Source organism: Myotis lucifugus, unplaced genomic scaffold (assembly GCF_000147115.1).
Source record: "Myotis lucifugus unplaced genomic scaffold, Myoluc2.0 scaffold_6, whole genome shotgun sequence".
NCBI classification, from domain to species: Eukaryota; Metazoa; Chordata; class Mammalia; order Chiroptera; family Vespertilionidae; genus Myotis; species Myotis lucifugus.
In genome coordinates this window covers 19,314,100-19,336,445 of record NW_005871054.1, presented here as the reverse complement: position 1 = coordinate 19,336,445, position 22,346 = coordinate 19,314,100, and the positions used below count along the sequence as shown (strand labels likewise).

The window sequence follows — 22,346 nt, the reverse complement described above, 5'->3', positions numbered from 1 at the left end:
AAGCAAAAAGAATTGAGGGGGGAAAAAATATTTGGCTACAAGACCCCAAATGCTTTCTCATCTAAAGGAGGCAAAAACACACCATCAATAAAAACTAGTTATAATAAACTATTTCCAGAACTTGAGAGAAAATTTCCACGACAGAAGAAACTGAATTAAAATGGGCATATTAATATTATGCCAGCCCAAAAGTAAATAAAAGGACCCATTATTTATATAACTTCTGTTGCCTGTCACTTAATTTATAAGGTCCAGAACTATATCAATCTACCAACCAAAATTGTTCCTAAAATTAAAGTGCTGTTGTTTCTCTACATAATCTCTACCTCCAACCTTTCTCAAATCAGTACCTTTATGTTTTTTCCAAATCCAAGGAAATGAACTCCTAAAGAGGCATAGTGGGAATAGGGACTGGGCAGAAACTCCAAAATGGGAAGAGAATTAGCAGGCTGTTAGAAGTTTATTACATCTGGAGTAGTAATTCCCTACATCTAAAACACAGTAGATCAAAAGGGAGATAGGGATAATACAGGAAGAGTCTAGATAGGACTCACATTGAGTCTATAGTTTCTCACACCCCCTCCCATGACTGTTCAGAATGGCACAGTGGATGCTGGAAAGGATCCTGTTTCAATTAAGCAGAACAAAGCATGTTAGATAGTGAAATCTAGGTTGTGGAGCTGTTATACCAGCTTACTATCCAGCTACCAATGTGAAGTGCCCAGGAAGCAAAGAAAACATGGGCAATTTGGCCACCCACACCATCCACACTGTGAGCAATCCTATATAATAAAAGGGTAATATGCAAATTGACCCTAACGGCAGAATGACCCGTGGCTATGATGTGCACTGACCACCAGGGGATAGACGCTCAACACAGGAGCTGCCCCCTGGTGGTCAGTGTGCTTCCACAGGGGCAGCACTGCTCAGCCAGAAACTGGCTCATGACTGGCCAGTGCAGCGGTGGTGACAGGAGCCTCTTCCGCCTCCACAGCAGCGCTAAGGATGTCCCCCGAGGGTTCCCGGGCTGCCAGAGTGATGTCTGACTGCCAACTTAGGCCCGATCTCCTGGGGAGCAGGCCTAAGCTGGCAGGTGGACATCCCCGAGGGGTCCCAGACTGCAAGAGGGCACAGGCCAGGCTGAGGGACACACACACACACCCCGCGCCCCAGTGCACGAATTTTTGTGCACCGGGCCTCTAATGATATATAAGCAAACAAACCTATGGAAAAAACACTCAGGGAAAAGGAAATTAGAAAAATTTTTGTCAAATTTTTAGAAAATCATTTTTCAGTTCAATAGGATGTAAAAAATACCCATGGCTGTTATTTTTCTGGAATAAGAAAGGAAAACCATAAAGAGTGAAAATAATTTGAAATAATAGCAGTGGAAAAAATATAGAAGAATTAAAGGAAAACTAAAAACACAAAAAAAGGCTTCAGATCCACTATGGAAGGAGAAAAGAGTAAAACATGATCAATGATATAAAGGAAACACTTGTGAGGATCTCTGAGAATGCAGGCAAAAACACAACAAGTTATAATAGTGAGACAAAACAATTAAGAAATATAAAGTAAGAAAGACTATTTAAGGATATTTACCATTCCTTAAATATAGCATGAACACTTATCCTTCCATGCTTTTACAAATTCTAACCTCCTATGCTTATAATAAATCAGTGTAGTAGGCAGAATAATGGTGTCCAAATACTTACATGTCCTAATTCCTATAACGTGAATATGTTACCTTCCATGGCAAAAGGGACTTTGCAGAAGTGATTAAGGTTATGGATCCCCAAATGGGAACATTATCCTAAATTGTCCATGTGGGCCAACTTAATCACATGAGTCCTTAAAATCAGAGTACCTTAACTAGCTGCAATAAGAGAGAAAAAGATGTGATGACTGAAGAAGGATCACAGAGATTCAATCTTGCTGGGAATGAAGACAGAAAGGGGCCACAAGCCAAGGAATGCAGGGGCCTATAGAAACCAGGGGGTGGGGGTGAGGCAGGAGGGGAGAGGAGAGGAGAAAATGGCCTCCAGAAAAGAAAGCAGCCCTGCCAACACCTTGATTTTAGCCCAGTGAGTTTCATGCTGAACTTTCTGACCTAAGAACTATAAGTCAGTCAATAAATTTGTGTTGTTTTAAGCTACTAAGTTTGTGGACATTTGTTATATAGCAGCAATAGACAACAAATACAACCAGCCTCTTCTACCTGGAAAACCCTTTCTCTGCCTTTAAAACCTAGTTTCAAAATTACAGAATCTGTGAGGTATTCCCTGGCTCTTCAGGATACGAATGCTACTCTTTTATGTTCACAAAGCACTCTATCATACCACATTTGGGACATATAATTATGTGACAAGTCTGTCTCTCTGTCTCTACACTAAAAGCTCTTCAAGGGTATGGACTATGTTCTCTTTTCTTCTGTGTATCCCCAGTATGAAGCAAAGAACAGGATTCAGTAAATATTTGATGAATGATGACATGAGAAAGACAGTGTTTATGACATTTCATGCTTTGCTGGTACCCTATATTCAGATTCACATTTTATACATGGGGCATGATGTTTTACTTTTTGTTTTTTAATCCATTTGTAAGCTCTGCTGATCCTTAAACACAACACAGTAAACTGAAAGGCATTATGTATAGACTTCAATATTGTTGATATATAAAATTTGTCTCCAGATATTTTAAAAATGACTGGGTGCTGAAGAGACAACAGGATAAGATATGGAGTTTGTTACTGCACAGCTCTCAGCTTGTCTGGGTCTCCAAATTTGTAAAATGAAGATATTAGACTTCATAATCTCTTTGTATATTCCTCATTAATATCTAATCCAGGAGATATATGGTACAAAAAGCTTATAAAACATTAAAAACCCATGAGGGGTTTCAGTAATAAACAATTTTCACCTTTTCAAAAATACCTAATAGCATTTCTGAAATCTAAGAGTTTGAAATTCACCAAGTCAGTCCTAAAGTCTGACATTCTCCATGCTGAGGACTGCAGAACTCAGGTTATACATCTTAAAGATTTGTCATTTCTGTAAAATACAGTGCTAATCTGAAAATTTTAACATTGAAGTGTTAAAACTAGGACAATGTACTAAGGAAACATAAGTTACTGCCATCGTTATCCTTAGGACAAATGAGATCAATAGATGAGAGAGAGAGAGAGGGAGAGAGGGAGAGAGGGAGAAAGGGAGAGAGGGAGAGAGAGAGGTGGGAGAAAGAGAGAAAGGAAGGGAAAGAAAGGAAGAGAAAATAAAAAAGAAAGCTACAGCCTAAAGCAGTAAAATATTGTAAACCTATAAAAATACTTTGGGAAAAGAAGTACTGATTTTAAATTTACTTGTAGGGTTTCGTAGTTTAGCAGAACGTGCCATGGCAAGATCAAAGTGAGCCTGGTCTGCATTTTCACACAGATTGATGATTCGACACAGGCAATCAGCAGCAAATACCCGAGTGGCCCACCGAGGTGCCACAAAAGGCTTTGATTTATCTTCTTCGCCTAGTGTGGTAAACATGATATCATCGTCCATCTCATCTTTCTTTTCAGATTCTTCATCTTTTCCACTACCTAATGGAGTTGCAGTGCTCATATCTGTAACAAAAATAAAAGCATATTATAACAACCTTAGAGCAAAAATGATACTTTACAAAAAACATTGTTAGAAGATTTCTAATTTTTTAAAAAAGTTCTCAATCCTTTGAGAACAGTAGAATTGGCAAGCTTTCTTTTTTAAACAATTAAGCAAAAATCAAGAAAAAGATAACATAAAAGTATCTCACATATTTCACTAGCTTAACATACTGTGCTATCCACAGAATAACCTAGGATTTTTATATATGAAAATTTAGTTTGAACATAGTCATTTTTCAAGAAATAAAGAAGTTCATTAGTTTGTAATATAATCTTCAACATTTTTATAGATCAGCGGTTCTCAACCTGTGGGTCGCGACCCCTTTGGGGGTCGAACGACCCTTTCACAGGGGTCGTCTAAATACATCCTACGTATCAGATATTTACATTATGATTCATAACAGTAGCAAAATCACAGTTATGAAGTAGCAACGAAAATAATTTTATGGTTGGGGGTCACCACAACATGAGGAACTGTATTAAAGGGTCGTGGCATTAGGAAGGTTGAGAACCACTGTTACAGATATTTAGATTAAAATTATAAGTATTTTAAAATGTAAGCTCAAGGTAAAACCCTAATCTTTTAAGACTGATATATTGAGGTATTTTAAAATGTACATATCAGAAGTAAAATAATTTTCATTATTTTGATAACATATTTTATATATTAAATACATACCACTAGAAGCTGCCAGGACATCTTTACAAAGCATTAGCCAGTGGGAAAGTTTTTCTACAGCCAGTGATGAAAGCATATGTCCCAAAGTATCATGAATATCAGAACACAATTTTCTATCTGTCTCCCGGTCTAGCATTCCAAAAAGAAGTCCCTCCAGACCCGTTTCTGTTATATTAACACCTTGGTGCCGGCAGTGAATATCACTCTGAGAACTTACTCCAGGTGCAAAAGAACTGACATCTGAAAAGCAAGTTTTACAGATGAACTTGTATAAGATTTTGCTGTATATTGTAGGTAATTATGATAAGAAGTAAGGCTTAAATGTAAATTCACAATAGCAACAAAACCAGCTATATATACAATTTATCTGTGGTCTCCTGTTTATATATCTTCAGGATCAGAATTTAATCTGACAATTCAAGGTAAAACCCTAATCTTTAAGACTGATATTCTGGCCCTAACCGGTTTGGCTCAGTGGGTAGAGCGTCGGCCTGCGGACTCAAGAGTCCCAGGTTCGATTCTGGTCAAGGGCATGTACCTTGGTTGCAGGCATATCCCCAGTGTGGGGTGTGCAGGAGGCAGCTGGTTGATGTTTCTCTCTCATTGATGTTTCTAACTTCTCTATCCCTCTCCCTTCCTCTCTGTGAAAAAAATCAATAAAATATATTTTAAAAAAAAAAGACTGATATTCTGAGGTATTTTAAACAAATCTCACAAAATGCTCAATGAAAATATTTTATTCTAACAAGGGTGGGAAAGAGAGATTTTCTAAATAGATTTAATTTAATGGACTGAAAAAGTGTCCACTATATTTGTTGGAAAAACAAGTTGAAACTTACTTGGTCTTATTGTCCAGAATTTAAAAAATCTATAAATCAGAACACAAATTATAAATGGATTACATCCTAAAAGTTCATTTAATATTTGGAAAATCCTTTCCAAGAAACATACAATGAAAAAAATAATACAGTTATAGAATAGTAATAAAGTTCTTGCTTTTTCTAAAAATACTTTTATTCTCATACACAGCAGAAATAATAAAACTGGTAGCCCTAAGAATGAATACATTATGCTTGTTAATGGAACTCTCATTATACTATGCTAAAATTGAAGTTATTCTGGTGTCTGATTAATCCCCAAGCAACTTCTATGCATTAGAAAGTCTTACAAGCAAAAATTTTCTCTCACAACAGGGGAAATATCTCTGTCAATTAAGCTCTGAAAAAGTTGCCAAGCCACCGATCCCTAGAGAGTGGAAGATGAGCTATGAATTCAAGCTATACTAAAACTAAACCCTCCCATAAAGCAGAAAGACCTGAAGAAGGCAAAGATTTACCTTTTACTATCAGAGCATCTACCAACAATTCATAGATTATTGGTTACTTTGGCCTTATCTCTCAAAGGAAAAGTTGGATCACAAAAAGTTAACTATTGTCAAAGACTGGAGTCTTTCAAAATAGGTAATTTCTCTTTTCAGAAGTCTATTAGTGACACCAAGCAATATCCCCAGAGTTAGGCACCCTTTATACAGTGAAATAATTCTCAAAGGATGGCAGTATTCAGATAGTAAATGGTATTTTTCTAAGCTACGAAATCTTTTAGAAGGTAAAAATGTAAAATTACCAAAAAAACTACATTGGAATTTTTAAGGTGATAATGATTTTATTTTATTTAAAAGAATAAGAAAATTGATCATATTTTTTGATCAAATAACAAAAAAATGTTATTTAATAAGTAATACTCATTTGAAATGTTCGAATATTTAAAGGAAAAGAATACTGACTGGTAAAATTACTTACTAGCACCGCTGCTCTCTTTGTCCCCTGCACTTTTGGCTAGGCTCATGGCATATTCACAGACTTCAGCTGCTTCTCTTTGTGCAAGCTGCCGGAGACAAGCCACTGCTGCTCGTCGAAGTAACAAATGGGAACTACATAAGTGAACCTAGAAGCCATAATAATTGTAGACATTTTTTTTTAAAAGCTGCAATTGTACTTGCCTCATGAAGGTATATAAACACCTAACTTGTGAAGAGGCTCTCCATTTAACAGCCTCAGCTGTTTAAATAACATCCTTATATAATAAAGATGTAATATGCAAATGGTCATTAAGCCATGAAGCGTAATGTCTGACTGCGTAATGACCGGATCACGGATCAGCAGGAGGGTGGGGCAGTGAGCTACAAGCAGGCAGCTGAGAGCTATAGGAGGGGGCAGGGCAGCAAGCTATGAGGGGGCAATGTGGTGGAGGGAGCTACAGGACGGCGGGGCAGCGGGAGGAGAGCTACAGGAGGGCAGCAGCAAGCTACTGGTGCACGGATTTGTGCACAGGGCTACTAGTAGTCAAATAATGGACTTTTAGAAAAATAATAATGCCAATAAAATATATAAAGAACATTTCAGTAGCTAAAGTAACTGTCCCAAGACCTGAGCACTAAATATCATACAAGTATACCTAATAAAATTCTAGAAGGATCTTTTGCATATCTTATTTTACACATGGCCCTACTAAACTTTGTCTTCTAAACTTTTTAAGTGTATAGAGATTAAATATAGTGAATGAAAATTTAGGGGGCAGAATGCACAGTAAAAACTGAAAGCAAAGGAGGGTATTAATTAAAATTCTAAAAAAAAAAAAAAAAATCAACCAAACAAACATCTGAAAAGAATTGGAAAATGTAGCCATTTGGTATGGAATTTTTTTTAACTTCAAAAGTTCCTGAAAGAATCAATATCGTATACTTAATACATAAAGTATGATTAAGAGCTCAGGCTCTGGTTGCCAGATTGGATTTGAATCCTGGCTCTGTCACTTATTCCTGAGTGACCTTAGATAAGTTACTTATCCTCTCTGTGCCTTGTTTGCCCATATATAAAGTGGGGATAGTAATTCTTCACAGTGTGACATGAACATTCCTGTTCATGTCTTTTGGTATACATGTGCATGCATTTCTGTCAGGTATTTACTTAACAGTGGACCTGCTGGGTAATAGCGCAGGCACATATTCAACTTCTATAGATTATGCCTAATTATTCTCCAATAAAGCTTCTTTTCCCCTCCTTACATTTCACAAAACTCAGGACCAGGAACATTGCTTGCTCCTACATCAGACCTCCACCTTCCAATAAAAATCCCTATTATTTTACACTTTATGTCATCTTGCTATCTCTTCTTGTATCTACCATCCTCAACAAGTGGACACCCTGCTCTGTCACTGACAATTTGGGCATTCAGCTCAAGTCTTTCTCTCATTGACATCTCCTACAATTACCTATAGACATCAATGCCTATGTGCAGAATAGTCTGTCGGGACATGGTACAACGAGCAATTAATAATTCAATAGAAAGGAGCATGGAGTTTATAAAATCTAAATTGATTCCACGAATACAGATGAACCTATGTGTAGATTATTTTTCAGAGAGTGTCAAAAGATCTGGTAATGGAAGGGACTTCTATCAGTATGGAAATTGGACAGCCACTTGAATGGCCCTTTTTCTCATCTTATCCTACCACGCCATCTCCTTCCCACCAGCTGCCTGTAATCTCACTACTTACTTTTTAAAAGAGTTTCAGGAAAGAGTTCCAACATGCCTTGTAATAAAACCCTAGAGGTTCTACTAAGGAAATAGGTTTGGAGACATAATGCTGTGTTAACACAAAGGAAGTTCATTGCATTCCCTGTGGCTTACGGATAACTGCCACTGAGATAAAGAAAGTCATGTTATTACTTTCCCAGGTCCTCTTAAATGTGTTCTAGCACATAAGGTCAACCCCACAGTATAATTACCTTTAAGGAGAAAAAAAAGGGGGAGAGGAACCAGATAATTTGTGGAGTGTGTGTCTGCATCTCCATCATATTTGTCAGTTGCCTACCTAAGCTTCAATCCTGTAACCAGTTCACCTCACTCATGTGGTGCCATCTATGGCCTCAGAGCTTGGGCATTAGACCATGGCTTTTGCCAGGATGTTTCATATCATGTTGAAGAATTAAATTTAGTGCACATTCTAGTTAACTATTTTCTTTGCATATGCTCTTTGTAAACATTGTACATTTGGTTTCTGCTCTGTGGCACACTCAAACTCCTTGATAATCTGGAACTAATTCAGTTCCCAGGGGTGAAACAGGAGCAAACTTAGTGGAGTAAAGCTAAATATACCACATGAGATCTAATATCATGGCCTTCCAGTTCCTTCACCACATTGTGGATAACCTTCTCTTCCCTTTTCTCAGCAATATCTTCCCATGGTTGCATCTATTATACCTTTCCTTCTCCCTATATATCAGCCTCCTCCTGTCATTGTCTTTCTCCCTTATCCAAATGAAATTTCATAATCCATTGTTAACTTCCTCACTTCCTTCATCCTGCTGTCATTTAATGAATCAACTTGGCCAAAGCCCAGCTATGAATGTATCAAAGTATCTGGCTGCTCAAAGCCTGCACCCAAGTTGTTTACAGGTGCTGAACAAATTCTCACAACAAGGTGAACTGGTACCATCATAAATCACACAATGGAGCCAAAGAGGCCACACTGATCTTGTATTTCTCCATATACTCCCAACTCCTACGTCCCATTCTCCTCAAACTTCTGGCCCTCCTCCCAACCTATACCTACACTCATCCTCTCCTCCTTTCTTTACGTTGCACTGGAAGAGCTATCTACTTATGCCCTGGAAACGCTATCCCATTAGAAACCTTGAAAAAAAATATATATATATATATATTTCCATGCCGTCAGCAGGTGCGACTGGGGCTGGTGCCGTCAGTGCATAAGAGTAGCGGCGGTGGGAGCGAGGCCTGGGGGTGCAGCAGGAGGGGCCGGGAGGGGGCACAGCAGGAGGGGCTGGGAGGGGGCGCGGAGGATGGTCTGAGACTTGCTCCTGTGTCCACCACAGCCTCACAGCCCACAGTTCAAGGTGCACGAATTCATGCACTGGGCCCCTAGTATTAAATATTCCTTCTAGGCCTTATATCAGTGGTTCTCAACCTCCCTAATGCCGTGACCCTTTAATACAGTTCCTCATGTTGTGGTGACCCCCAACCATAAAATTATTTTCGTTACTACTTCATAACTGTAATTTTGCTATTGTTATGAATTGTAATGTAAATATCTGATACGTAGGATGTATTTAGACGACCCCTGTGAAAGGGTCATTCGACCCCCAAAGGGGTCGTGACCCACAGGTTGAGAACCGCTGCCTTATACCATTAATTCTCCCACTCTATAGCCTCCATCTCATCGCATTTAAACATGCTCATTTCTCTCTACTGTAAGAGAAAAAGAATCTCTCCTGACTCCATCACCCCCTTGCCCTACTGTCCTCTCCTTACAGTCAAACTTCTGGAAAGAAGTTTCTGTTTACAGTCCATCTTTAACCCAATGTATCTGGGCTTCTATTTGCGCTACTCTACCAGTTCCTTACATGCATCACACTCTTTCCTGTCTTGGGGCATTTTACTTATTTTCTCTCTGCCTAAAAATAAATGCTGTCCACTCCAATAAAGTGCTCTTCCTCAAAATAACTCCTATTTATCCTGAAAATCACACCTTAAATAGCATTTTTTTCCACGGGAATCTTTTCTGAATGCCTGGATTATGATAGGTTTCCCTGTCAAATGCTCTCCTATAGTCTTTACTAGCACCTATTTCATTTGTAAATAATCACTGTTAAGCATGTTCCCTTGAAACCATAATTTTCATTATGACAGAGGCTTTATCTTATCTCATCCACAAATGTATCCCCATACTTTGCATGGTGTCTGGCATATAGCAGGCTCTCACTAAATATTTGTTGAGTGAATAAACTAACGACTGTGAGGATAGGAACAGATTCTCAGAAGTTATCAAACTTCAAGAAATAAAATTCTGAGTGGGAAACTCTAAAAATATTAAGGACTATTAGCTAATAAATAGTTTACCAAAACACATCTTAAGATGGGGGGGGGGGGGGAATCGGTAAATAAAATAAATAGTCAGAAAGTGACTACTGAAGCCAAAACCCTAGAATCCATCATCTAGGAAACCTACTTTTTTGTTTATTTTGGTCTAGTTTGAGCTTTTGGGAAACAAATTTGGAGCTCTCTAAATAAATCAGTAAATAAAAGAGCTTTATACTCACACAAAGGCTAGGAACGAGACTAGACAGGTTGACATGTCGTGGTGCAAACATGTGAAGCTGCTGAAGGCAAGATATGGCAGCTGCCTGAACGAGAGAATCTGAATGGTCCTGGGTAATTGCACAGCCCACCAAACAAGAAGAACGAATTGTGGAAATAGTTGCTCCATTTCCTAGTAGTAAAAGAAAAATAAATGCACAAAACAACTACTTTATTATTATCACCAAAAGGACTCCTAGAAAACAATTATCTTCTAAATAACCCTCCTTCTGATTACTATTTAGGTTGTTTCTAAACAAAACATCTGCAAAGTCCATGGAAATCATTTCAAAACACAATGGTATATATGACAATGATGCACCTCTGTTAGATTTAGCTAGGTTTGTATTTATTTCCTGAAAAATGATATTGTCTTTTAAACCTGTCAGTTTTATGTAAAAGGGCCAAAAGATTCATCATGTCTGGTTCTCTGTTCAACTAACATTATCACCTCTATCATACAGTAACTTGAAATCCCATTTTCCAAATAAGATTAAGAGTAACTTTTACAGTGATAGTTAGGAAAAATAAATTATAGTATTATATGCTGTGTATAAAAATGTCTTAATTGCCAAATATAAGTGATTTAAAAATTTTACCAATGTAAAACAAAATAATTTTAGATACACATAAAGACTAAGCAAGGAAATCAGAGTCACATAAGAGTCACATTCTAATTTGAAATACGCATTGCCTCATCGTCATCATATCCAAAAGCACTTGGTAAATACATAATCAAAGGCACATATTGATTCTCTCCATATCCTTCTGATATTCACTGAAGATAGAATTATCAACTTTCTCAAAGAGGACACTGAGTCCAAAAAAGAGACATGTCTAAATTACACATTTTTTTTTCAATTCCTAGCATTTTTTCTTAAGATCTTATTTCTACTTCTTTCTTTTTAAAAATATCTGTCCATAGTAGTAAAAAATGCAAGCAGAGGAAATGGATCTGGGCTTCATCTCTGACTCCAACTACTCACTGTATACTTGGAAAAGCTTTTAATCTCTCTCAGCCTCAGTATTTCATCAGTAAAATAGAGATATATCTATGTCAGGATTATTGTCAGAATTAAGTGAAATAACGTTTAAGAAGCTTTACCCATTGAAAGGACTTAATAAATGCTGAAATATTCAGGATAAATTCACAGTAATTTGCTGATGTGTTTAATTTAGCCATTAGTTGAATTATTTCAGTGGAATTGAAAGGTAACAACATAGACCTTAGAATCATAAATCTGCTACTCTGTTCAGTAATTCTAGGCAAGTTACTTATCATCTCTAGGCTTGCTTCCTCAGGGAAAAATTAGATAATATTATTTACTTTATGGCAGTGGTTTTTTCAAAACTATGCTCCTGATACTTAGAGTTCAAAAAAATAGTGAAACTAAAGTCCATGAAGAAAAGTGAATGGTTCTCCAGGCCAAAGGAATCCACTTTTATCTTTATCTTCATTTAGAAATGTCTTCTCTGTTTAAAACTTCAAAAAACACTGAGAGTCAGGTTTGTTGTAGAGATTTAATAAAATAATAAGTAAAAAGCAGAGTTCCAGGCCTTCCGTAAGTTGCAAGCATTTAATACACAGTAATGATTATTATTACAACATTTCTTTAAGCAACATGATGATGACATTCAGGAAACTGAAAGATAGCAATTATCTGCCTAGTTCCTCTAATTTAAGATGAACTTACCTTGTAGTTCAGGGCCAACAGTAGTGATTATAGCACCCAAGCATCTACCCAAACACTGATGAACTTCCATATGTGAGGGTGGAACTGTCAACAGCAAGGTAAGAACTAGAGACAATGTTGGTTCCACATACCCACGGTACATGGGGCCACTAGAATCCACTATCAAAGCCAGTGAATGAAGAGACCAAGTCTGGAATAAAATATATTAATTTTATATTAAATTTTAGTAAATACTATCATCTTAATTTTTAATCAACGATCTAGAAACACTTAAAAATATATTCCTTAAGAAATAAAAGGTAGCACATAAATTACCGATCACCAAGAACCAAAGCAACTGATATCTTTAAAGGTTCTCTGTAGCGTGGCTTTGAATGTCAGAAATAAAATGTCAATGGTGAACTAATTTTTCTTCTACTATAATGTATATATATTTTACCCTGTCAAAGATAATGACTTACGTAATAAGTGTTTGATTCCGTGGATGCTTATGGACAGTATCTTTATTGTATGTACTATTGGAGTTTTGCTAAAAAACTCGCCTGAAATGAAACAATGATCGTGGCAATGTTCTGTACTCAGACATATTTCTAGAGCCATCACACACACACAACAGCTCTTCAAGTGCCATGGAATCAGTTCAGGCTCCTGTTTATGTTTACTAAGTACAAAGTAATCTCACTGGCTAATAGCATTTACAAAACTAACCCCAGAACATTATATGGTTATCAGCACAGGCCTGAGTAAATATAAAGTGCTTCAAACTGCCCACACCAGCGTAGAGCTCATCTTTTATTTCTACTGTTGGCAGCTCTAAAGGAGAGCTGAACCAGTTAGCTGAGGACAGAGGTTTCCCAATGTGCCAGCTTAGTAGAAAAAAATCCATACCTTAACTTCTACTACCTGTCAGTCTACACTCTACACCAATCCTAGAGAACTTAGCAACCTGACTTGGACAGGTTGTGTACAGAAACGATACCTACGGACAGAGTTAGCAAAAGTAGTAAGAAAACAGTACTTTGATGGAGTAAGACCAGAGCACACGAACACATTTTAGAGAAACAAATTAATGGAAGTAACAAAACTATAATAAGGATTTCTAAAGACAATATAATTAAAGCACAAAGGAGTTTCTAGAAATGTTAAAAAAAAAAACACCAACAACCCAGAATTTATATTAAAAATTCAGGAGAACAGGTTTTCGAACAAGACCCAACGATTTTGCCTCGGTTGGCTCCGGCTTGAGTGCAATTTCTTTTTGTTTCCAGCACCCGCGCCCCCCTTACCCCCCCCCCCCCCCCCCCAAAAATGGTCCGACCAAGGAATGCCTTCCGAGTGCTCGGGAGGGCATGGCTTAAGTGTCCTAGGAGGGCTGGAACCAGATTGCAAGGATGGGGCAACCCCCACAATAAAGCCTCAACCAATGGCAACTCAGGTTTTAATTATCCATTGCCCCCAGAATGTGGCTTTTAGAAATATATGCAAAACATGCGATAAATATGTGTTTGTGGTGTGGGGGGGGGGGAATTGGTTAAAAAAAAAATGTTTTTTTCCAGTAAAATACTTGGGGGGGCTGGGGGAGAGGAAGAGATGAAGGAGGTCTTGCTGAAACCCAAAATCAGTATCTTGAAGATAAAATGGAGGAACTATCATATAACAGAGTAAAAATACAAAAAAAAAAAAAAAGAGGAAAAACACAATAGACTTAAATGAATTCTTTTATGAATAATAATTCTAATAAAATAAAAAGATACACTTATACAGAATTTGATGACATTTCTAAGCTTCAAGGACAGAGAGAAAAATTCTTACACACTGTCAAGCCAAAACATAAGGTTATAGACATAAAAAATATATTTCAGATATGTTTTTTGGCAAAAGCAATGAAAAGATGGAGGAAAAAAATAGTTATGCCCACAAGCAACCATTAATTTAGCATTTTATTAACATAGTAAGCTGTTGTTTTTTTTTGGAAGTGGGAAATATATGCATAGTATAAAAGAAGAAGTTTTACCTGGATGCTCAAAGAAACACTGCAGAGAAACTTTAAATAGTATTTGCACATCAGTTTTTTAGTTTTGGGCTTCTGTTACTTTTAATTTTCTAAAGAACTTATTTGGAAGTTTTTATAGATCACTGACTAAAAACTGAGATGTTAATACTTACTAAAATTTAATGTTTTAAAAATCAAGCTACCATTAGCCTCCAATGTACCACATTAGAAGACAGAAGATACTGAGACATTTATGGATAATCAAAGAAAGGGACTGTGTGCCAGGAATGGTATAACCAACTAAAATCTCATCCACATGTGAAAGCAGAGGAAGTTACTTTTAAGATATGCATACCACTCAAGACCCTTCCTAAAATAACTATTGCTAGAGGAAGTTCTCCTAAGAACAAGGATATCAAGAAAGGAGTTGAGGCCCTAACCGGTTTGGCTCAGTGGATAGAGCGTCGGCCTGCGGACTCAAGGGTCCCGGGTTCGATTCCAGTCAAGGACATGTACCTTGGTTGCGGGCACATCCCCAGTGGGGAGTGTGCAGGAGGCAGCTGATCGATGTTTCTCTCTCATCGATGTTTCTAAATCTCTATCCCTCTCCCTTCCTCTCTGTAAAAAAATCAATAAAATATATTAAAAAAAAGAAAAGAAAGGAGTTGAGGATACAAAAAAGAAAACATTATTGAACAGTAAGTCTCCAGTAACTATAGTTAAATACATGTAGACAACTGTGAAACATGATTTTTGAGTTAGGATTCTCAAAACAGAAGAAACAGGGAAGAACACTTAAGACTAAGTTTTGTACTATTCTGTGAAGATATAACTAAAATATTAGCTTTGAGGGAATGTAATTGATCCAAAGTATAGTAAAACTAGAGGCCTGGTGCACGAAATTCTTGCACTCCAGGGAGGGGGGAGGGAGGTTCCCCTAGCCTGGCCTGTACTCTCTCACAGTGCGGGAGCCCTGCAATTGATCACCCCAAAGAGATAGGCCCCACCCACCCATCCAGGGCTCCTCGATGGTTGCCCCAAAGAGATAGGCTGGAACAGCGGGAACCGCCTCCACACCACGTGGAGCCGTGGGACCCCCAGCCTCACTGTGCGGAGCCACGTGACCCTCCTCTGTACCACACAGAGCCGCCGGGACCCGCCTCCATGCCGCATGAAGCCGCGGGACCTCCAACGTCAAGTCCCTACCCACCCACGTGTGTCCACTGTGCACGCAGCCTCCTGATGATTGCTCGTTACGGCGTGAGGGCGTCATGGCGTGAGGGAATCATGGTGTGATGACCATTAGCATATTAGCTCTTTATTACATAGTATGTCTTGTCATAAAAAGCCATGTAGGGCAGTCATTTAGAGGAGTTTGGTTTCAAAAAATTAAAGCAAAAGAGGGCTGAGAAAATGGTGAAGATAAAAGAAGAAAGATAACTAGCACCTATTCTCTCTTTTTAAAAAAATTTTTTTAAAAATATATTTTATTGATTTTTTACACAGAAGGGAGAAGGATAGAGAGTTAGAAACATCGATGAGAGAGAAACATCGATCAGCTGCCTCCTGCACACCCCTACTGGGGATATGCCCGCAATCAAGGTACATGCCCTTGACCGGAATCGAACCTGGGACCCTTCAGTCCGCAGGCTAATGGTCCATCCACTGAGCCAAATCGGTTAGGCTATTCTCTCTTTTTTAAATCCTTAACCACAGATATGTTTTTATTGATTTTAGAGAGGAGGAGGGAGAAAGAGAGAGAGAAAAAAACATCTCCATGTGAGAGAGAAACATCGACTGGTTGCCTTACAAATGTGCCTGCAATCTAGGTATGTGCCCTGACCAGGAATTAAACTCACAACCTTTTGGTATACTGGACGATGCTCCAACCAACTGAGCCACCCAGCCAGGGCAGTAGCACCTACTTTTTGACATAAATGAAGCAAGCAGCAACCGCCTGGGTAAAATAATTTTTCTTCCAAACTAGTATAAAACAGCATTAAAAAAGTAGTGTGGCACCTCTTAAGGAACAAGATTACTTGATTTTTATTTTTAACATTTTTGGGAATTTTGTGCTTTACATAGCCAGAAACCTTTACCAAGAAGTCTAAGGCAAACTAAACCTATAGACTAGTTTAAATTTAATAACTCGTTTGGGAGGAGTGGATTTAGAGTCTTTTATCTAATCCTAAAGGAACTCATTCATCATCTCAACAAACTAATGGCAAGTAGTAATAAAAATTGAACTTGTGAATCCCAATATGAAGCTGGCAAGTTGGATGATAATGCATTTATATATTATTAATATTTTCAGGTGCTTCAATGTGAAGTGGTAAATCAAGAATGCAGTACATCTTTGCATACAGAAGTTCTTGACTCTCAATGTAGTTAATTCTATTTGTATTTATAAACAAACCAAAAATTTACAGTACACTTGAAAATTCAACCAATGACCCTGGACCTGGGTTGGGGTATTAGAAAAGGGGAGAGAGAGAAGGCTGGATATTTAAAAAATACAAAAAAGATCTAATAAGGTAGAAATGCAAAAAAGAGAAAACAAGTACAATGGATGATAAATAATAACAAGAAAATATGTTTAAAGGAATGTATGTGGAATGGGTTGAATTCCCAAAATAAGACAGTTTTAAGATTAGGTTAAAAAACAAACTCCTGTTATATGCTGTTACAAGAAACAAAATGACAAAAAAAGATCCCAATACATTTTTTCTACCAACCTATTAGAATGATTACAATTTTATACAGCAAATAATTTTCCTAACACTATTATTCAAACATTTTATAATGAATAAAATCAATATTATACCTGGACTTCAGAGGATGTTCCATCTTGTGCTAGAGCCAATAAAATGCTGACACTGGTCTTCAGATGTTGTCCTGAGCCAATACCACCAACGTAACGATGCAAACAGCCCAGAGCCAATGAATGCCCAGTTCTGGATACAACATCTCGAGCCGATTTCAACCTGGGAAAAAAAGTATACTTCAGGGATTGGTTTTCTATTTCCCTGTGGCAATAACAAGCTTATAGCCACACAATAAAAAGGGTTTATTATGGAAATCATGAAAGACTACAATCATGATTATTTCTCTCTCCACTCTCAAACAAGTTACTCAATTTAAAGTAGTTGGTTAAAGTGATATATTTCACTGAATAGAAAATGTGAAGAGGAACTACAGCTTTTCAGAACTATTGCTCACAACCACTGCTTCCACACCTCCCTCCCTCACTAATGATTATGACATAGTTTGGTATAATTAGTACTTAAAATACAGTAATAGCTAAGAATGATTAATTTATATAACTCAAATATTGATTCTTGACCACTACTGATTTTCAACTTCTCTACTTAAGTACTTGATTAACAACCAACAGTCAATAATAACTGCACGTTATCATTTTAATCATATTTATTTGGAACTCTGAGGTAAATGCTTTTAATTAATATTAAAAGAAATCCTTAAAACCTAATGGTAATTTTCTCCTCTGTTTCAGGGATAATTTCAGAGATACACTTAGCAGCAGTTAGAAAAAGAATGACTCATTTTTAAAAGTGGGTAATTAATAGAAAAAATAATGGCAGGGGGAGAGGGGAGCAGTGGCGAAGAGAAAAGGACTTCAGAGCACCTCCTCAGAGCAGAGTAGACATAACTCAGAGACATCCTATTAGCATTCTTCTTGATTCCATTACGTAACATTCAAGAGTTGAAACTGAAGCCCTCACCACATTGAAAGCACTTAGCATATTACAACCTAGCTGGATTCTAGACTTTAATCAATTATTGAAATAAAAATGAAGGCCATTATGAGAAAAATCACAAAATATTGTCACATGCTATACCATTTGGAAAACATATAGCCCAGGTAATAATTACTTATTAGACATCTAAAAAGACATCTTTGCCTATGTAAGAAACTTACTTGTTGGTAAAGAGACTCACTTACTTGTCAAAGCTATATTGGGCCATTCTAGCAATAAAAGTTGCTTCTCCAACCACCTGAGCCATTCTTCCAAGAGCTTCCCCTGCTGCACATCGTAAGATGGGGTTGGGGTTGTCAAGAGCGCCCATAACCAGTGTCAGAGCGGATTTACGTACTTCCTCGGGTCCTAAAGTACTTTTATTCTCAGCCAGGCCCTATGGTTAATTTTTTTTAAAGGCAAGTCATAATTCACATTAAATAAAATTTTTAAATGTGCATAATCTTTGAAAATATACATATATCTTCAGACATTATTTTCTTCAGTCATCTTTCCAGTGCATATAACATATAGAGTCGATACCTGTTAAATTAGTGGTAACCACTTTTCTAAACATGATTCAAAACATGATACAGATACACAACATAGTTACAGTTCATGGGCCCTAAAACCAACAATCCCTGGGAGTTGCTTTTATATATAAAAACACTGTATTATTAAATTAACTGTTATCCAACTGGTTGAAATTTATCATCATAACTTTAAGGAAGGCCTAATAAGTAGGAATCTTTGATTCATTTATATAAAAATTCTAGAGAAGATAATTATGTCACAAAGAGTACCTCCAATTATATATCTAAAGGCTAAATTAGGTAATAACCAGTAACTGAATGTTGAGATAGCTTGTTCATCATTCCAAATGTTAATACTTCTATTCTAGCTATACCTCCTGTCCTGGAACTTAATTTACTCATTGAGACCAAAAATCCAAGTTATGGTACCTGGGGAAAATGTTACTACAGCAAAGGCTTTAGCGAGCATATCTATATAGAAAAGAATTCTGTACAGAAGTATTACAGTTGGTTCACTAGCTTCCCAACCACTGAGGAAGACCATAACCACCCCACTTGTGTTTTAAAAAACTCAGATGTTAGTATTAGTTGACGATCTTTAAGAATGGCATATACTAACAGTTATGTAAATGGCACAAACCTATATTTCTACCAATGCCTGTATCCCCTTTCCCTGATGTTTATGAAACATGATTTACTTCATGCCTATTTAAACAGTTGTACTTGTTGCTATTTTACTTTAAAATAGTAATACCTTATAATTAACTCAGTGCTAAATAATATAATAAGTTTTCAAATAATTAACTCAGTGCTAAATAATATAAGAAGTTTTCAAATACATCATGAGAGGCTGCAGGCTGCAAAATACAGTAACAAACTCTGAGAGACAAAGCAATAGTCATTTCACTTTATACGTGTAGAAACTGATGTTAAAAGAAGATTAAATATATTACACAAAGACATAAACCAAGTATTATGCAAAACCAGAACACAACCTCTAAATGCAGCATTTTTTCAACTATATAACACAACCTCTCCTGATTTATGGTCTAAACCACAAATCAAATTTAAGTTTCATCTTGTTAACTTTCAGCAGAATATTAGATTTCATTAGCCAGACATTTTTGAAAATTCTGACTGTCTGAACTACTGGCATTTGTAAAGTCTCAGGGGTCAAGCTGAAAGAGTAACATTACTAAAATATAAAATACACATTAATTACAATGAGCCTAATATAAAGTTTCTAGTAATTTAACTCAACTAATATAAAACATAGTTATCATGGGATATACTTTTAAACATCACAATAATCTAGATATGCCTGCCTTGTTAAAGGCATTAATTAAAATCGTAGTTCAGAATATTTATTATGTTTTAAAGTAAATACCTTTAGTGCACTAAGAACAGCAGTAAAAATATTAAGCTGCACAGCCTGCTGGCGGACACCTTTGGCTTGTTTAACACATTCAGCAAAGTGATCCAACATCTGCAGTCTATAATAGAATAAGAGCAAATTAACAACACTTTTTACTCAAATATGGCTCACGAAATTAGAGATAAGAAGAGTATGAGCTAATTGTTTAACAAATGATGCCTCAAGCTATCTCATTTCTATCTCATTCCCACAGCTGGTCCAAATCAGATTTCTTCCGTCTGAATTAGTTTATGGACAGATGGCTATCAATTGAAACAAGAAAAGAGACTGAATATTAAGTATCAACCAGGAAAATAAGGTCATAATTTCAATGACTTTTAACATGAACACCAGTATCCAAAAAAGTATATGGCATATAGTAGGTGCTCAGGTTTTCTTGAATAGAATAACAATAATTGATTATGCATCTGTGTGGAAGATTTTTAAGCTGGAAATAAAAGATTGTAGCATAGTTTTAAAAAATACTCTCAGAAGAAAATAGTACCTCATGTCCTATCCTTAGAAACTAATAGGGAGATTTTTTTTTTAAATATATTTTTTTATTGATTTTTTACAGAGAGGAAGGGAGAGAGATAGAGAGCTAGAAACATCGATGAGAGAGAAACATCGATCAGCTGCCTCCTGCACATCTCCTACTGGGGATGTGCCCGCAACCCAGGTACATGCCCTTGACCGGAATCAAACCCGGGACCTTTCAGTCCGCAGGCCGACGCTCTATCCACTGAGCCAAACCGGTTTCGGCATAGGGAGATTTTTTAACAAAGATTTAGCTTTGGTCAATTTTTTTAATGTAAAAAAACAGAAGTGAGTTAGATTTTTATTCTTTCCAACATATTTAAATGAGACAGCTAACAAAAATAAATCAATCACAGTCATTTGAGACTATTCTGATAAAAGAGAAAGAGATCATTTCAGATTCTTCTAAAAAGAAATGGGGTTGGGCAAAGGAATCTAGAGAAAATGGATTTAGTTCTGAGGTAACTATGACCTAAAGTAGGAAATCAAAATCTCCCTAAGGACACTATAAGGATTTAAGCTCAATTTACAATAGGACATGGGTCTTGGGTCAAAGCACCCTTCAAAAATCACAGAATTCCTGCCCCCTATGGGAACTCCAGTGAGAACTACTGGGGACTAACACTGACTACTTCCACACCTGCTCTGACACAGATTTCCATTCTATCAATGGGTGAAAGGCAGGGCATTACTCACATTGCTTTAAGGTCACACATAAGAAGACACACATGGTCTCCAACATTACTGTTAAGCATCATTTGCCTGTACTTGACCTCAAATGCTTAACTTTTTAAAAAAGCATATTTTAAAATATCTTTCCTTATAAAATATTCATTTAATTTAATTTGAAAACTATTAACAAAAACTACCCAGAAATAACCAGTTACCCCTGGGTACATTCATTTTCTTTTAGGTCTTTTTCTTATGTAAATACACGTACATTTTTATGTATTTTAAAATGCCAAACTGAGATTACTTCTTGATTTTTATTTTACTTTTTTCCATTTACATTGCATAATGAGTATTTTCTGATAACTGTAAAAAGTATTCCAGCCTGTCATTATTTATTCCTCAATCACTGAATATTTGTTATTTATTATACTTTAAAAGAATTTATCTATTTATACATAACCTTGTTCCACAAAAATGATTGGCTATAATTAAAATATTTCTGGGTTCTAGCTCCCATAACTAGTTGGATTACTTTAGAGAAATCATAAAGTCTTAGAGCTGGATTTCCTTAGATTAAAACAAGGACACTAAAGTAGATACTTTATAAAATTCCTTTACATTTAATGTTCCTTAACATTTTTATGGCAACCAATTGTTCTTAAAGATCATCTGGGTAAAGTAAAATTTCATATTTAAAAATTTCCACTCATTTTAAAAAGCAATTAACCAAGTAACCAACATTTTTAAAAAGATAACATCTGTGTTATCTTTTACATATACATATAATAATATTTTTTAAATTATTTTTAAAAAATATATTTTATTGGTTTTTTACAGAGAGGAAGGGGGAGGGATAGAGAGTTAGAAACATCAATGAGAGAGAAACATCAATCAGCTGCCTCCTGCACATCCCCCACTGGGTATGTGCCTGCAACCAAGGTATATGCCTTTTCCAGAATCAAACCTGAGACCCTTCAGTCCGCAGGCTGACGCTCTATCCACTGAGACAGACCAGTTAGGGCATATAATTTTTTTAAAATTAAATCTTTATTGTCCAGATTATTACAGTTGTTCCTCTTTTTTCCCCCCATAGCTCCCTTCCACCCGGTTCCCACCCCACCCTCTGTCCTTACCCCACCCCACCCCCACTGTCCTCATCCATAGGTGTATGATTTTTGTCCAGTCTCTTCCTGAACCCCCCCATCACTTCCCCCCTGAGAATTGTCAGTCCACTCCCTTTCTATGCCCCTGATTCTATTAT

The 22,346-nt window shown here is 36.7% G+C and overlaps 1 protein-coding gene across 1 annotated transcript in view; it reads right to left on the bottom strand.

Moving 5' to 3' along the window:
- Positions 1-22,346, bottom strand: part of HEATR5B (HEAT repeat containing 5B) — a 71,831-nt gene that overhangs the window by 24,868 nt on the left and 24,617 nt on the right. The window contains exons 16-23 of the mRNA XM_006083455.3: positions 19,850-19,955; positions 18,136-18,326; positions 16,996-17,155; positions 12,179-12,368; positions 10,448-10,617; positions 6,128-6,272; positions 4,329-4,568; positions 3,359-3,610 (exon numbers count right to left, since the gene is read on the bottom strand). Coding sequence (XP_006083517.1) covers positions 3,359-3,610; positions 4,329-4,568; positions 6,128-6,272; positions 10,448-10,617; positions 12,179-12,368; positions 16,996-17,155; positions 18,136-18,326; positions 19,850-19,955 — 1,454 coding nt within the window. The remainder of the gene's footprint in view (positions 1-3,358; positions 3,611-4,328; positions 4,569-6,127; positions 6,273-10,447; positions 10,618-12,178; positions 12,369-16,995; positions 17,156-18,135; positions 18,327-19,849; positions 19,956-22,346) is intronic.